This window comes from Callorhinchus milii, unplaced genomic scaffold (genome assembly GCF_018977255.1).
Source record: "Callorhinchus milii isolate IMCB2004 unplaced genomic scaffold, IMCB_Cmil_1.0 Scaffold3, whole genome shotgun sequence".
Classification (NCBI taxonomy): Eukaryota; Metazoa; Chordata; class Chondrichthyes; order Chimaeriformes; family Callorhinchidae; genus Callorhinchus; species Callorhinchus milii.
In genome coordinates, this window is record NW_024704744.1 from 43,610,160 (window position 1) to 43,628,291 (window position 18,132).

The following is an 18,132-nucleotide window of genomic DNA, read 5'->3' on the forward strand; positions in this document are numbered from 1 at the left end:
TAGCAACAGATGTTTGACTTAAGTGAAAGTTAAAAGATGACATGATACAGTTCAATCAGCACGGTTCTTCTATTTTTTGTGTGTTGGTTAAAAACAAACACTTTTTTTGCTGGCAGTCTCATCTACATACATCTCATATACACTTGAAGCTACTGCAAATGAAATATTTATATGATAAAGCATAAGTTATTCTATGTAGTCATGGGAGTCTAATTTGTGGTATTCAAACCCGTTTGCTACCGTTTATAGCATGGCAGAAAATAGCATCATAAAACAAGTTTCAAAATTGCAAAATGCACATTTTGCCATCAGATTTATTTACATTCAGTTTCCACAGAAATCCAATAAATTCTTAAGAAAAAAATCCTTTGCTGCAAGGGTAGAATGCAATAAATATTTTTAATCAACATTTCTATAGAATTCCCATCAACCCATGGGAATGCTGCTCTGGAAGTAGACTATATTAGAGTGGAATTGCCATGGATTGATGTGACATATTTCTGGATACCTGAAGGAGCTCTGCTTTTTGTGACTCAAATTCCTCATTAAGGAATCTCGTTAAGAAATGCTTCAAATTAAAGCCAATTTTCTTAACATAAAACTTTCTGAAAATCACTAATACATAATTTTCAGTGTGGGTAACAATCCGGTGGATTCTCAGAAATCTTATATGGTTATTGCTTGACCGTGATCAATTGTCAATTTACAAAAGCAACTTATGATGTTTAGAAAATTCGGAACTCTTTCTAAAAAAAAACAAATGCCTAAACTATTCATCGAATTTTTTTTAAAAGAATGGCTTAACTTGCTTCACTTAATAGTATCTTTCAAGAGATCTGGGAAATGATTGAAGAACTTTAGCTGACCAATTAAATTAATGTGTACATACTGAGATCAGTAATCTTCTCATTTGTGCCAAATGAAGAGCTTTGGAATTTATTATACTGTACGATGATAACAAATCACTGCTAACTGGGTCCATATGAGACTCAGCTGAACAATGTAAAATATTACCTATTTGTTCTTTATTAAAGTAAGAACTCTCAGGAATGGATTGAATATTGTGAAGGGTTCAATTTGGAATTTCCCCTCACCCTCTGTGCGTTATTCAATACCGATATAAATATAAACATTATCGTACATTTAAACCCGGTGAATTCTTATTTTTGCTCAGTTTCTGATTGGAACAGGAAGCACTAGCCATTTCCTAGTTCAGGATTCATGACAGAAATGGTAAATGTTTCATTCCATGCACAAGAAATAAGGAAATATAAACTTCAAATGTTTCATTTCCTCTGCACTGATAAGGTTACGTAATCAATCCATAAAATGAAAAGTTAATAACAAATAGAAACACTGGCTAGCAGTATAGGACATATTTCTGTACTTTTCTAAATCTAAAATGTTTGCAAACAGTTTCTCTTGTCCATCAACCTGCTCCTTAATACAGACATGTCCTAAAGAAATGAAAGACACCCTAGCCATGTTAACTTAAGAGACATGTAATTTCAGTATTAGTGAGTTATGCTTATTTACTGCACATTGTTTATCTTGAATAATACATACATGGATACAAAATATTCAGCAGCTTTACGAGTTCATTACTGAACTAAACGTTTACAACCCTGCAATGTCCTAAAGCAGCAGTTACATACTGGGAGCTGGTGAGAATGACATTGAAATAAAATGGGAAATTTACTTCCAATGTGACTTCTACTGTCAGTGGCTCTTGCTCCTGACTAGCACTGAAAAGGTAGGAAAAAGGGGGCTTTGTGCACATTATATAAAATAAAAAAAATGGCAAGGGATGGGAGAATGGAATCCAGCCCAAACCTTTTGTCAGCACTCTCGCCTCTAAGTTCGAAGATAATGGGTTCAAGCCCCACATCAGGACTTGAACTCACATAGTGTAAGCTGACACTCCAATGCAGTGCTGGGGATGTGGTGCATTGTCAGAGGTGCTGTCCGTTGGAGGAGACGTTAAACTGAGGTCCCATCTGCCTGTTCAGATGGATGTAAAAGAACACGGAAAATGAAGTGAGTTTCTCCCAGTGTCTTGGCCAACAATTCCCAAATAAAATTGGTCATTCACAGTTTATGGGATATTGCTGTGCGCAATTGGGCTGTCATGTTCGCCAAAAAATACAAAGTCACTCCACTTCATGGTAAATCCTGTAGAGCGCTTTGGAACATCCTCATCATGTGAAAGGTGCTATATCAAACACAAGATTATTATAATATTATTACTATTATTTAAAAATGAATTTCCTCCATTTTGCATCAGTGATGAACAGATGAAAATGTTTATTGCAGACATGTACATTCTCTACATGAGCTGTGGACATGCTTTGGAAGCAACTCATGAAATTCCAAAATATATGCACTAAAGCCAATAATGTCTACAATTGGTTGTCATTGATGTGGTGGGAATATTTTCACATCATAGCTCTGTTCCAGTGTTACATTACTTTTTCAAATTCATATCCATTGCTTCTGACATTGCAGTCCCAGACCTTAGGGATAAGCACTATATAATACACATTGGAATAATATATGTGCAAGTTACTTCAACCTATAATTATTTCAACACAGCAATGATAGGAGTCACAATTCTTATAGAACCTTTGACATCTGGTATTTTACTTCATGTGTAGCTCAAAATTAATTAAGTAAACTCCTTTCCTTTGATCACCATTGATATCTTGGAACAGAGGACAAGGAGGAAGTGCCTGCTCAGTACAGAGGAACCTGTGGCTCAGGAGAGTGTGAAGGCCAAAGTGGGCAATGCACTTACCACTTCATAGAATCATAGATTTATACAGCACAGAAGAAGGACATTCGGCCCATCCTGTCTGTGCTGGCTCTTTGAAAAGAGCTATCCAATTCAATCCCACTCCCTCACTCTCTCCCCATAGCCGTGCTAACTTGTCCTCCCCAAATAATTATCTACTTCTCTCTTAAAAGCTATTATCGAATCGGGTTCCACCACCCTTTCAGGCAATGCATTCCAGATCCGAACAACTCGCTGTGTGAAAAAATTTCTCCTCACCTCCTCTCTGTTTCTTTTAATAACTATTTTAAATCGGTGTCCTTGGGTTACCGACCCACTCACCGGTGGAAGTAGTTTCTCCTTGTTCACCCTATCGAATCCTCTCATAATTTTGAAAATATCTAGTAAGTCTCCTCTTAACCTTCTCTACTCCAAGGAGAATAATCCTCGCTTCTCTAACTTCTCCTCATAACTGAAGTTCCTCATTCTTGGTACCATCCTGGTAAATCTCCTTTGCACCCTTTCCAATGCCTTGACGTCCTTCCTAAAGTGCGGTGCCCAGAACTGAACGCAGTACTCTAGCTGACTTCTAACCAGTGTTTTATAATGGTTCATTATAACTTCCTGACTTTTGTATTCTATGCCCCTAATTAGAAAGCCTAGTATCCCATATGCTTTTTTAACAGCTTTATCTACCTGTCCTGCCACCTTCAAAGATTTACTTATATGAACCCTCAGGTCTCTCTGTTCCTTCACTGCCTTTAAGATTGTACCATCAGCTTATATTGCCTCTCCTCATTCTTCCTCCCAAAATGCATCACTTTGTATTTCTCCACATTAAACTTCATCTGCCACGTGTCTGCCCGTGTTACCAGTCTGTCTATATCTTCTTGCAGTCCGCTACTATCCTCCTCACTGTTTACTACTTTTCCTAGCTTAATATCATCTGCAAACTTGGAAATTGTACTCTCTATATCCGAGTCCAGGTCATTTATATAAACCAAAAACAGCAGTGGTCCCAATACTGATACCACTTCTCTTGGTATAGACATTTACGTCTAATATGGATACTAAAAGTTTGCACTTCCTGAACTGAATTAAATATAGACATAACACTAATATACAAAGACTAAAATACATATATTGAACCACTTATTGGAGACCTCACAAATGAAGTAATGCTACAATCTTCAACTGTATTTACTGTTGTAAGTAAGTCTCCGAGAGGCATATTCACAAACTATCTACTGTGCAGTGCTCTGAGAAGCTATCCTGCGTGAAGGGCACTATATAAGTGCAAGTTGCTGTTGTTGTACAATTCCTACGTGTCAGATGGCTTACTTAAAAGGCATTGACAAGTAACAGTTATGATAATGGAGAGCCTGGCGCGTAAAACCATATCCCAGAAGCTTGTTAAAGCGAAATGCAAAATACAGCCAACTTTGAAACACNTTTTTTTAAAAGCTATTCAAATATTATTATTTAAATCATAAACCTGATTTTCAGTATGGAGAACAAAAAACAGGGCCTGTGTTCAAAATTGATAGTTTTTTCTAATTTTTCTAATTTACCACACCTTTAATGGTAGAAAACTATTATAGTAAAATTCGGTAATGATCAAAGATTGGTTATTATCAACGTCCGGTATAAAAACACTAACTGAAAGAGACGTATTGGGGAGAGTATCATTATAAGGAATCCCCACCTGAAGAAAGTATTTCAGCACAAAGGTAACTACGATCCCACCAGTTAATAATCAGAAGATTCCTCCAAAAAGCATTGATTTCAACAACTTGCAGCAGACTAATGGTGTTAGGGGAATAAGAAGAAAGCTGTAACCAGGTGACTTGTACATGGCAATTGTAACACTTTTTTTGAATTGATGCAGTCAGACCAGTGGGTGTTTAGGGAGTGTCCACTGGTTGGAGTGGTAGTTCCCTGGCACCTGGAGGATGTGACATTGTTTAGAGGGATATTGTCTTCTGGATAGCTCATGTTCAGGTGTAAACACGTAAAGGTGAAATGTAAACAGGAAACTGATGAAAGTCAGCTAGCACAGCAACAACGTACATTCAACAATACAACAACAACTTGCATTTATTTATAGCGCCCCTCATGCAGGGTAGCATCACAGAGCACTTAATATTATAATAATAATCCTTGCATTTGATATAATGCCTAATCACATCTTTGAGACGTCTCAAAGCGCTTCACAGAATATAGTGTCAAATGAATTGACTGTATATTTGGTGGGTGAAACGTGGCAGCCAATTGCGCACAGCATTATTCCACAAACAGTCGTGAAATGATGGACTATTACCCCCGGAAAAGCGATCTGCCAATCGACTAAGTAACTATGGAGTAAAGAAACTTTTCCAACGTTTCACCCTGCCTAGGAATCAAACCCAGGTCCTCTCGCTTTTTTTCAGGCTTTTTGATTGGCTCTCTTGCACGTTAAATAGTATTCCATGGCCAAAGTAAAGACTACCTGCAGATGGACCTGGCTGATCATCAGTGTGAGAGCTTTAAGGACTAACTGGATACACTAGGACTCTTCAACCATGAAAAGAGATATCTCAAAGGGTAGGTTACAGAGGTATGCAAGATACTAAGTGGGATTGAGAAAGTAAATCCACAACAAGGGAAGAGAGGACAGGTTCAGGGTTATGAAAGGCAATTTTAGGACAAGCACCAGAACATACTTCTTTACACAAAGGGTAATCAACAGCTGGATTTGGTTACCAGTGAGGCCAGGTCGCTGGACTCATTTGGGAAAAACTTGATGCTGGAGTTGGAAGGCAAGTAGGGTGGATATTCTGGAAGAGGAGGATCAAGTGAGGCAAAGTATTAGAATTGCAGTTTCACAAATCTGGGAAAAATGTACACAATGTAGTCATCGCTCATTGCTCATTATACCTTTGGAGACCTTTCACACAAGACATCAACCTGGTATTTCTACTTTAAGGTATGGTACTACTGAAATGAGGTATGTCTACCTCTTTAAATCTAATTATCATATATCAATGAAGAATTGAAACAAATAAAAAAAGTATCAGAAGAATATAAAATCACTGAGTCAGTGTAATAGAGGCAAATCAGCAGAATACCAACTAAAATTGGTTATAGAAGTGCTTGAATTACTTCCTTATCCATCGCAAAGCTGACTAAAGTAAATTATTACCTTTGTAAATGATTTGGGAGAGCTTCATATACTGTATTAATAGCTTGTGCAAGTCTGCATATTAACTTCTCGGTCAGAAAAACTGCTCGTGTATCATTGTAAATGCAAAGCAGAAACTAGCACTGGAAGTGTCCTACTGCGAGACCATGGCGTACCCAGGACCAATCCATTCACATCAGAACTCAAGCAAAATAAATAAACCCTGGGACTGGATTGAACACTAAGCTTGTGTATGATAAGCGAGGAGCAAATCTTAACTATCACAATGCTGTACAGGGCTAATCAGGCTCAGATTATGGTTTGGGGCAGGACTTTAGTATTAGGTTCTGCCCTCTCCAGAAAGTGGTAGTAAACCAGATCCTAACTGGATCATTTCCAAAATTGTGAATAGTAGCTTTTTCTTCCAGCCATCTGACATGACTAAGATAGATGTATTCTGCACACAAACTCTAGAGTGCTGAACCAATCCCATCAGCGAAAGACCAGACTGGGCAAGGATACAGGGTCTCTTTATTATCACATCTGCTATTCATTCTCCATTCTAAAGATTAAAGTAGCACGTTATGCAACACAGGAATCGCTCTCTCCTAATCCATCATATTTGCACTTCAAAGAACACAGTATGATATTTAAGTTATTTGTTTTGCTATTAGGAATATGTTGATTTCAAGTTTATTTGAATGACAACTGTGATTGCACAAAAAATCTTCAATGTCCATACATATACTTTGATGGATGTCAAAAAATTGCACCAAGATTTAAAAAGAATCCGTTTAATAACTTGCAAGTTACCCCAATGTATCTAATTCCTAATTTTATGGGGTGTGCATTTCTAGAAATAACTGCCTGTGTAACAATTATATATATGTGTAATTAATTACTCATAACAAGAAGTAGTACAGTACAGTATTATATAAAAAGGAACCTCTCAGCACTCTGTTGAAATTTTTTTTTACCCAGGCTACAAAGGCTAGATTTCAAAGCTTAGAAAACATAGATTAAGACCTTATGCTCACTTATCCCAGTAGCACAATTCAGGATTTAAATTTTGTTGAGTAAGCTTCCCACTGTGCTGTACAAATATGAAACCGTTATGAAACTGTTGCACAATGTGCAACAGTTTAGCCAGGTTGAAGGCATTTACTTATCTACTTCTCCATTTACAGTTTCCATTTTGTTTACAGTGGAACCCACGCTGACTAATCTCTCCACGGACTGACCCGAATCAACTCATTTAAATCTCATTAAAAATCATGGCAATTGGGCTGAAAAGCAACAACTGTCTGATACAGATGGAGAGCTTCCTGCAGCTGGGGGAATTCACAGACCGGCTTTGCAGTATAACTAGGCAATAATGAATGAGATGTACACCAGAGCTCCTCATCTTTCCCCCAAAATGCTGGTGTGAATAATAAAGCCTTCAAGCTCGTTATTGGAGTCTATAGTGCAACATTGCAAAATGATTTTTAAATAGCATATCCTGAAAACGCTTCGATGTGCACCTCTGGAACACAGCTCAGACACCAAGTTGAGTTTTGATGTTTGGACTGCCGTCTCAGGATGAGATCAGTCTCTGTGTGGGGTTCCAGATTCGCTATTTACAATCCTTTTGTGAATCTCGCAATTTAGACCCCATTAATTCTGTTTAACATTTGGTGGTATATTTAACATTTTACTATTACAGTTCTTTAAAGTTGTTCTCAGCTGGTGACTGCGATTTTCTCTCACACATTTACACTTACATATTTTAAGTTGCTGACTGCAATCCGCTCAGGGTACTGTCTCTAATAGACCACAGGAGCCATTAATATAAATGTGGGCGCACTCTAGAGTGTCGGTTTAATTCAAAACTCCTTGTAATATTTCATTATTGACTGTGATCATAATGACTCAATATATAACCAGGAGTCTGCAATGCACTGAATACTTATAAACCCCATAATTCTCCCTGTTTCACAACAGCAGCTCTGATGCACAAAAAATGCTCTAAGGTAAAGTGAAACAATATTCAGTTAGAGTTTGACAATGGTTCTCTATCAGTTCAAACCTATTCTTAGGCTTTTAGTAACAAGCAGATTTTGACTTTCCTGAATGATAAGGTCAGCTTAATTGCAAGAAGTAAAGTACTGAATATTTATTTCCAGAAAAGAGGACATTTCAGATGTTCAGATTATCAATCCTCAAATATATTTATTAATTATTTACCATTTGCTTGTTCCAACAAAGGGAGACTTTTGAATAGGGCTTTCTTATTTCATTAAATTGTATCAGGCAGTCAAACACAATTCTGTCCTTTCACTTTGGTGATCTGAGTGTGATTTTCAATTCGACTGATGGGTGAAAGACATATCTGAATGGTGTGAAGTAGGCTCAATCTACAATCCACTGCCATTGAGAATTGGATTGAAACTGCTGAAGTTCATTCCATGTACGACCATCACAAGCAACAGACAATCATTATGAGCTGGACCTCTTAACCTCCTTGTGGAGGCAAATCCACTGAGGAAAACAGGCTGCAATACAGGACTAATTGACAAAAAAAATTAGTGTGGTGGAGGATGGAAGTTACGTAAAGATACAGTGGGAGCTGCTGTTCTGAGGTTAAAGACTAAGGTACAATGTTAGGAGTGCAATGAATATCTGCAACCATGATACAAATCAATGCCATTCATTAAGTTTGTTGTTTTTTAATTGAAAAAACTGTTTTCTTTCTAAGTCGAAATTCAGTGAAACACCAGGATCTAATCTGTCTTCACAAACTGCGACTTCTTGTTTGTGAATATTGCAAATCATTTCATTTGAAAGATTCCCAAAAGGACCATTTGTGACTTGTGAAAGCCGAATCAAGCTTTGCTAGCATTTGGGATTCACAATTAACCATTCTTCAAATCTCGCCCATTAAAAACAGCCTCCAATACTCGCTGACTGTTCAGCGCCTTGGGACGTCTTCCTGACGTGAAAGGTGCTTTACAAATGTAATTTTGTGTTGGATTTTATATTCACAAACTGGAGGATGTCAATAATGCATCAAATCCTATTTGCAAATATCACCAATTAGACCCAATTATTTAGCAAAACTAACAATAACAAATAGCATTTGTATAGAGCCTTTTATGTCGGGAGGACGTCTCAAGGCGCTGGACAGTTAAGGATTGCCCGAAGGTGGGAAGATGACTGAAGGCACAGTCAAAGAGGAAGGTCTTGAGACTGGTCTTGGAAGAGTCAAGGGATGGGGCGAGTCGAAGGGACTCCGGGATAGAGTTCCAGAGGGTGGTGGCAGAAAAGCTGAAGGCCGGACTACTGATGGTGGGGCAGGCAGGGGACATGGAGTAGGCCAGTATATAACAATAATAAGAATAATAATCCTTGCATTTGATATATCACCTTATCATGTCTTCGAGACGTTTCAAAGTGCTTCACAGAATATAGTGTAAAGTGAATTGACTGTATATTTTGTGGGCAAAACACGTCAGCCAATTGCACACAGCAATGTCCCACAAACAGTCGTGGATTGAAGTGACCAATTTTTAAAGGAATTTTCACCGTATCCACCAAACGCAGAGAATAGGCAGGTTGATAAGGTTTTAGTAGGTGGCAGAGGTAGGGAGGGCCAAGACCGTGGAGGGCTTTAAACATGAGGACAAGGATCTAAACTCTGCGGGATGGAGAGCCAGTGATTCTCCACAACGTATCAACACATGGTGCAGAGTTTTGTGTTTATGGGTAAATTCTTGGATACTTAAAACACTTCATTTATTTAATGGGTCACATTACCAGATTTGATTAATAACAGAAATGTGGAAACTTGACTGAATAAAAATCCTATTAATCTAAATGGTTGCAGAGATGTTGCTTCAGGAGAATAATTCAATAGGGCAATTTTTAGATTGGGATGTTTTGGAATATGCTTAGTCACAATGGAGCTGAAGAAGATGAATGGGACATGTGTGGTGTTAATGATTTCTACATCCTAATAATGAATGAAACTGAACTGCCTCATTTTATGCTCATTTAAAGGCTGATTGTTAACCAACTATACATCCAATCTTTGGCACTGATTGTCTGTCAAAATAATGCCATGTTTTGCCTACAAAATCAGTCTATCCACTTTATAATATATTCTGTGAAGTGCTTTGAGATATCTCAATGACATGATAAGGCACTATATCAAACGCAAGGATTGTTATAATTTGAGGGGTGTTAATACATCTTTTAGGCCAAAAATTCTATTAAAAGAAAATTAAAACCACTCCACAAGGGTTTAGTCCAGCTCTAAGTGCTGGTATGGAGGTCTCTTCTGTTGTAATCTATCTCTCTCCGCTTTGCCCCTTCCTTCCCGATTTTCAGGTCGCGCCTGTAGACCTTCCTATTTGGCTGTTCCTACGGTCACCTCCTCTCCGCCCGGCTCAGAGTCGTGCTCCGCCACTGTGAAGCGCTCTGGGATTCTACCCAATGTGAGGGGCACTATATAAATGCAAGTTGTTGTTGTTGCAATCCAATAGTGCTAGAATAGGGGTCTCCAATCGATCACCGCTAGGTGGCGCTCTCGTGCATGACCAAAAAGGCAACAGGTTTGAGAGATAGAACTGGGAAGTTATTGAGTCAAATTGAAAACAAAGCCAGATGAATGAAGTATTTCATGCATCTTGAAGTACAAATATAAACTTTAATGTTTAAACTGTGGTAAATATCGCTCCTGCTCTTGTTTTTATTGAGCATGCGAGGGACGCCACCTAGCGGCGATCGACCAGTTGGAGCCCCATGTCCTAGCATATCAAAGGAATTTAGAAGGTTCAATCTAGTTTCCAATAACTGTGGGGCTATTAGCATTTAAAAAAAAAGCCTGAGAGTAGCCATAGGATGACCATGTGTGAGAAGTACAATGCTGGGGTAGGATGATGCTATCTTTAGTCTGACTGAATCTAATTGTACTCAAAACTGATAAATGAGTATCTAAAATGGGAAAGAGCGCCAACTTCTCTCACCTTGATGAATTTAATGAGCAGCTTGATGCTGCTGATGAGATCAGTTGGACTGAGGGGGCCTTCTTCATCCAAACCAATCTTGTGAGTACAAAATCCACTTCATGTAGCCTGAACGAATCTTGTCACCCTGTCACAGGGTGTCATTTTCACTCCACAAACCTCAGATCTAAATGCTACTGACATAAACTCTAACCAGAAAATGCATCACAAAGGAATCATGTGCCCATTGCTCCTTGTGGCTTAGGAGAAAAAAGCTAACATGTTCCTGATTATCTGACATGTTGCCTGACACAGAAAAAAGGTTTCAGTCTGTGTTGATTTAGCTGATATAATGTCACTAAGTTGGCATCAGCTCCACATGTTAGAGAGAGAAAAATTGGGCACAGTTCCCACTTCTGAAATTGGGCCCTCCATTGACTATTAGAGGTTCACTAGTGTGGATGTGAGGTGCAAGCTGGAGCAGGCCTGACTATGATGCCTCCAGGATCAAATAGTCTGCTGACACTCATTGTCAAGGTTCACTTGGGTAAGATACTGGAGAGCACCCAAAATCCTTGGACCCACGCTCAATTAGAGCAAAAAAAGCAGGCAAGTACCTTCACAAATGGAGGGCAGAGAAGAAGAGGCGTCTTCTATTTATTATAAAGAAAATCATCTTTGATGACATGAAACTCTCTAAAAATGGAACTTCAAAACAAATGGATAAATAATATATCAGGCAGTAGAATATGATATTATCTACCGAATCTACTCGCAAAAAGCTCTTGAATTCCAATCGAAAAATGTGTAAATAGTTGATGTTTACCAACCTCAATATTAATGCCCGATTGATTCTATTGATGGCTGATCTACTTCCTGACATTTGTCTATGACTGAATACCTGGCATTACTCTATAGGGCTACAACCATGCACAGGATGGAAAAGGCAGTGGAATAAATATGATAAATTCTATATCTCGCTCAGCTTTCACTCACCTCCACAATATTGACTGCTTCTGCTGCTACCTTTGCTCAGACCCTTATTCATGTCTTCATCACATCCAGACTTGATCATTTAAAAACCTGCCTGATGGGATTCCACAGCTCCTCCCCAAACAAGCTGTACAGTCCATCCAGAATTCGGCAAACAGAGTCCTCTCTTGTAGCAAGCTCTGTGAGCTCCATCACACCCGTCCTCACTCGATTCCACTGACACTCCATCCTTCCGCAGATCAAATTCAAGATCCTCATCCTCACACTCGATACCCTCTGCAGCCTCATCCCACTCTACCTCTGCAACCTCCACAACTCTACCAACTTGGCCACTTCCTGTTAAGCCAACTATGACCTTCTTCATGTCTTCCACCCAATCTGCCCTACCATTGACAGGCGAGCTTTCAGCCATTCTGCCTCTAATCTTTGGAATTCCATTCTGGAGCCCCTCCGCCTTGCCCCCTCTATCTCCACTTTTAAAACCCACTTCAAGACCCACTTCTTTGATTGTGCTTTTGATCATCATTACCCCTGCCCCAAACCTACTCATTCAACTTACCTGTAGCTCGGCTGCTAGTCAGCTCTGTGAAGTACTTTGAGATGTTCCTCTGATATGAAAGGCACAATATAAATGTACATTGTTGTTGTTGTTGTTGCACATGCAGTAAGCCTTAAAGTTGAATGCTAAATAGAACTAAAAATTGTTACCATTTCATTATTAGAGAAGGAAAACAAATATTGAGTCACTGTTAGAAAATATAAATGCCCAGGCACATCTTACAATGTTGGAATTTTAATTGAAATACAATGATGCAAATAGACCTCCTGATAAAATAAAATATCTGTTGCGATCTGTAGCACCCACATCAGAACATTGGAATAGATTTATTCATTGCAACATGCAGTTTCTGAATCTTAATTTGTCAACTGTGACTACAGAACCAGAAGATAGAGTATAAAATTAACAAGCCTCAAGGGAGATTGGAGATTATGAGACTTTATTCTAAGATTCCAATGGCTAGCATTATGTCACTGAACTTCTTTTAAAAAACACAGCTGAATAAATATTAGGAACACTGCTGAAGGCTACAAAAGATTACAGAATGAGATGGCCAAATATTCCGTAGAACACAAAAGTGCCATCTATGGATTCCAACAGGTCAAAGCTGAATAAAGAAAAAATTAGCGTAGATACATAGTCTGGAGTTTGATTCTTTGTTTTTGGGGGTTAGGGAGAAAGAGTATAAGGTATTGGAAATCAGCAGGCTTGATGGGCTAAACAGCTTGTTCTCATTCCATGGTTCATTTTGTTCTTAAAGGTAAAGGTTTGCCAAACCTTTGTGTTAACAGCTAGTCAGGAAAGGTGGTTAAGGTCAGGGCACTGGACTCATTTAAAAAGCAACTTGATGCTGTGGTGGGAAGACGGTAGGCTGGGTATTCTGGAAAGATGAGTTCAGATGGACCGAAGAGCCCATCCAAACTAATCTGCAATCTTGTTGATGATAATATATTTCAAATGAATGGATCAAGATCAGAATCTATGGGAAATTTTCTGCCCAGACTGGGGAGATGTAGCATGGAAGTATATAAAATGGCTGTCCAGAATAGGAATGTATATTATTTATACAGTTACAAAGACAGACTGTCTAAAGGGTCTGAAGAAAGTAGCTCCGGACAGGAAAAACAGATGGGACTTGTAATATACTACTTGTAATATAGAGCAAATTATATGTGACTGAATCAAAGCATTTTGCTCAAAATTAAGCATTCCTGAGTGCATATTTGTCCTTGTTTAAGTATGTATTCATACTGTAATATTTTATTATTATGGCATTATATATTATGTAATGTGTCATGCTCTGGTACAACTCTTGGCAACTACAGTAAAACTTACATAAGTTGTATCAGTCGGGACCATAACATTTAATGATTTATTTGAACACCGAGTTGCAGGCCAACTTGGATAAATCATATAAAATCCAATCAATAATCTACACTGAGCATGTGATACTTTGTCACTGAAGGTGGTTAGTGCACATGCGATGATGGGTGAAGACGATGTTTCCCGCGATTCAGTGAGTTTTGACCTGTCACCACATAGACATTTACCAGCAAGTATAGGAAACGCTTTGAATTGCGGAAAATGAAGTTCTTCTACGCATGCATTGACAGATTAAGACTACCGTTTCCCGCGATTCAATGCAGCTGGCCAGTTTACCACATTTGTTTGAAGCATCTTATTAGCACTAAGAAATGCTTTGTTTTGCCCATTATGGCTGATGCATAATGCTCCTTCCCCTCAGGTGCCAAGATGCTGACTTTGTTGGAATGCAGAGGGCAAAATTGAAGTAGACAAATTACTGCTTCCCCAAATCCCAATTCCTCTTTCTCCAATGGCCAATCTAATCTGATCATTGCATAACAGTAATAAATATAGTATATTTTATTGGGGGAGGGGGAACAAGAACCCTAACCCAGGAGAAACTACAAGCACAACCAATATGGCGTTGTACATTCTGAGCTATTTTGTTCTGAGTAAATTCATTTTGTACCTGTAATAATGGGTTAGATGGGTGGTTTGACTCCATGGTGGAACACTTGGACCAGATGTTTTTTTTCCCCATTTTAAAAATAAACTGGAATCTTATCTTTTGAACATGAAGCAATTGAACAGCTATGTTCTGGCCCAACCATCTTAAGTTTTTAGCCATTCCTCGGGGGTTAGGGGGGGAACCCCCAAAAAGTAATTTAAATACATTTCAGAAACTATCTTAAAGTTGGGTTTAATATTGCTGCAGTAAATCAGGAGCAGGTGGTTACTACTGGCCAGTCATTACAACAGACATTAACCCTGTGAGTACTGAGAAGTAAATGGCATTTCACCAGTTGTCTGTTAGAACCTGATGCTAATAGGGAGAGCACACTTTTAAATTAGTGTAAAGCATGGGTGGAGGGTAAAAACTCATAATAAATTGATAGCAATTAAATAAAAAATGGCTCTTATAGTAAGAATTCAATGAATGAATAGCTGCCCCCCTACACCTTTTCTTTTCTTTTCAAGCCGTGCTGGACACCACTTGTATGAAAGTAAAAAAAGATTTAAGCCAATGTGATTTTCTGAAGAAACAAATGAAAAACAAGGAAGTGCTACTTAAAAGAAAACAAAATAACTATTCTACTATAAATATAATAATCCTTGCATTTGATATAGCGCCTTATCACATCTTCGAGACATCTCAAAGCATTTCACAGAATATACTGTAAAGTGAATTGACTCTTTATTTTGTGGGCGAAATATGGCAGCTAATTGCGCACAGCAGTGTCCCACAAACAGTTGTGGATTGAGTGACCAATTTATTATTATTATTTATTTTTTTGAAAAAATTATTACCCCCCTGAAAAGCAATCCGCCAATCAACTAAAAAACGGGTTCCTACTTACTGCTAGGTAAACAGAGGAGTGTGGAGTAAGGAAACATGCCCAACTTTTCCTTATTCCCTATATGTTCCCTATTTAATAATATATAGTGGCTATTTGGCCAGAGAGCCCAATTTCCTCACTAATACCATGCAAATGTGATCCTCATACAATAATACCCTAGCGGTTTGCTGGCCAGAGAGAGCCCATTTGTCCCCTAGTACCATGATGCCAATGAAGAGCCGCAATAAACATTAATCTACCCAGCTGAGTTCTTCCTTTGCCATCAGTCAACAAGGTCGGGACATTTATGTCTGTACTCTATGTTGAGCTATGTGGCCAATGCCTTACCTGACCCAGTGTAACTGTCAAGTGATCCATCTCCTGTTGTTGTGGCAGTGTCACTGCTGTTCATTGGCTCTGTTTTGACTGCAAGAAGAGACACTACATAGAAGAACAAGTACAAAAAAAGATTTAAGCCCTAGTTTTTCATACTGATTTGTACACTAAGTAGCTCCAGCATTGGTTTAAGGCCATATGGTTTATGGTTAGCATGCTACCAGTACTGGAACAACAGGTCCCTGAGCTCACCACCACATTAACTCATCACAGAGTGGTTCTGCCTCAAAACAGAAACTTTTTTTGTTAAAGAGAGTCTGGATCTTTATAAAACGTAAGATAATACAGTATCTGCTGTATATAGAAATTCCTTATATTTTACTGCAAATGATTCCCTATGGCAATGCTGCAGTAATTACATCAAAATGTGGTTAATATCTTCATGGAAGTGCACAGGTCCAAGTCACTAGAATTCTCCTGACAATGGTAAGAAACAGAAGTTGTCATTTTGTAACTTAAAATAAAATGCAAACAGTGTATCTTGTACAAAATAACAGATTGCAGATAGCAATTTCCAGACGGTGATCTAATCTAGGGTTTCAGATGATGTTTTTAAACCACTTAAGCTCTGCTCTTGCAGTTTAGGATATCATGCAAACCCTTGATTAGATTGCAACCTTGTAACTTACCCCCAGGTATCCATTATTGTTTATGTATAAATAGAACACACAACAGATAGTGATGGAACCACTAAAAATAAAATTCTTGTAACATCAGGCGAGTGATGCCACTCAGTGGTTTACTTTTCGTAAATCATCACTGCCCATCATGTATTTGCTATTTAAAGCTATGAGACCTTGACTGGGGACTGGATTTAGCAAACAACCATCTATTGCTGTGCTATTATAACACTGTAGAACCAGACAAGTTAATTAAATATGTATGGCACTAAAGACAACAATAAACTGAATCGCAAACTTCTATTTCTCTATGTATTAGCAAAGTCAACACACGCTGAAAACTTGTAAACCAATCAGTGTTAGATATAAATGCCAATGGGACAGGTTTAGTAAGTTAAAAAAGAAAGATTGGGAAACACTTGCATGCAATTTACAAGACTTAGCCAAGAGATGTGTCAAGAGACCAAAACATCTGAGTGCTGTGTTACTATATTAGTTGTGTATAAACAGATTCTTCATTAAAAGCTCCGCCACCATTTGGTACAGTAAAGGTATTCAGATACCAACTCAATAAAGCCAGAAACAGAACAACATTTTTATAAAATGGTACAAATGGAATACACCATCAATGAGATAACATTCCATAAGTGACCAGCTGATAACTCATGAGCTACATAGAAATCCTCATGACTGGAATAAATGGGATAATAAACCTTGCATTTAAATCGGATATTCCACTATTGTTCACTAAATATTTTATATTTATACACAAATTTCAATGTTCTTTCCAATTTCACAATGCGCCCTGAGATGTCACAGGAACATCCTCATGTTATTGTAGGTGGAGTTTAAGGCTAGGAGCATGGCTGGCTAAATTCTCATAAGATACTGCAGTTATATCAGAAAGTTATCTCAAATTGACCGAAGAAATGCTGACTTTTAAATGCAATTTGTTACCAGTGCTGCAATGTTCCATTAAGAGGGAATGAAAATATGAAGCAACATCATTACCATGACTTTTCATTTGCTTCAGTTCAGTTGTTACTGTGCAAGCCTAAGGGAAGGAAAATAGCCAACTTTTCGACCAGTGAGACTGCCTTTGCCCAGCAAAAAAAAATACTTCTTGCCGGTGACTCACTTGAGGGGTGATGGGTGGATTATGATAATTGGGTCACCACAGACTCCCAGTAAAAAATATAAAAACTTTGCCACTACTGTGCCCATTAAAAACTTTTAAAAAATAATTCATGTACTTTACAATGGCTCGTTCCAGCCATGTCAATTTACTGCAATTGCAGTGGTGGAGGGAAAGTGACCTCTGTATTTATTTATTTAAAATTTCTTCTGGCTCATATTTCAGTGCTGGGCCACTGCCTGCTGGTGGTTTTCCATATTTCAGAGGTTACTATATGTATACTAGTACCATGTTGATGTTTACAGGTAGCTCTGCTTAAGGTAATAATGTCATATGAGAATGTATAGGCCTTACCACCCAATCTTCTGAGCACCAGTGCTTCTTCATTTGAACTCAAGTTTCCACACTCCAGGTTATGGGTCTATTTAGCATGATCACATCATCAAATCTATGCATATCTTGTTTGACATTGCTGTCTAAAATAAAATACTGTACTGGAAAATAAGTCTAAGCAACAACATCGGGTTTGTCACAAATGTAAACCAAGCATCATCTTACCTTACAAATTTTATTGGAGATTCTGTGATAGATAAATGTTCTGACTCTCTTTTAAGGTGTTCAGGCAATATGAAGCGGAAACTTTCCCCATGTAA

At 38.2% G+C, this 18,132-nt stretch overlaps 1 protein-coding gene across 12 annotated transcripts in view; it reads right to left on the reverse strand.

Annotated features, from left to right (window-relative positions):
- Window positions 1-18,132, reverse strand: part of eya4 (EYA transcriptional coactivator and phosphatase 4) — a 209,906-nt gene that overhangs the window by 57,069 nt on the left and 134,705 nt on the right. For 10 of the 12 annotated variants that reach the window (XM_007903513.2, XM_042332967.1, XM_042332968.1 and 7 more), the window contains one exon: window positions 15,677-15,769. The exons of 1 other annotated variant lie outside the window; for it this stretch is intronic. In XM_007903513.2, the coding sequence (XP_007901704.1) occupies window positions 15,677-15,769 (93 nt within the window). The remainder of the gene's footprint in view (window positions 1-15,676; window positions 15,770-18,132) is intronic. One more of the 12 variants, XM_042332969.1, reaches the window with a different exon arrangement.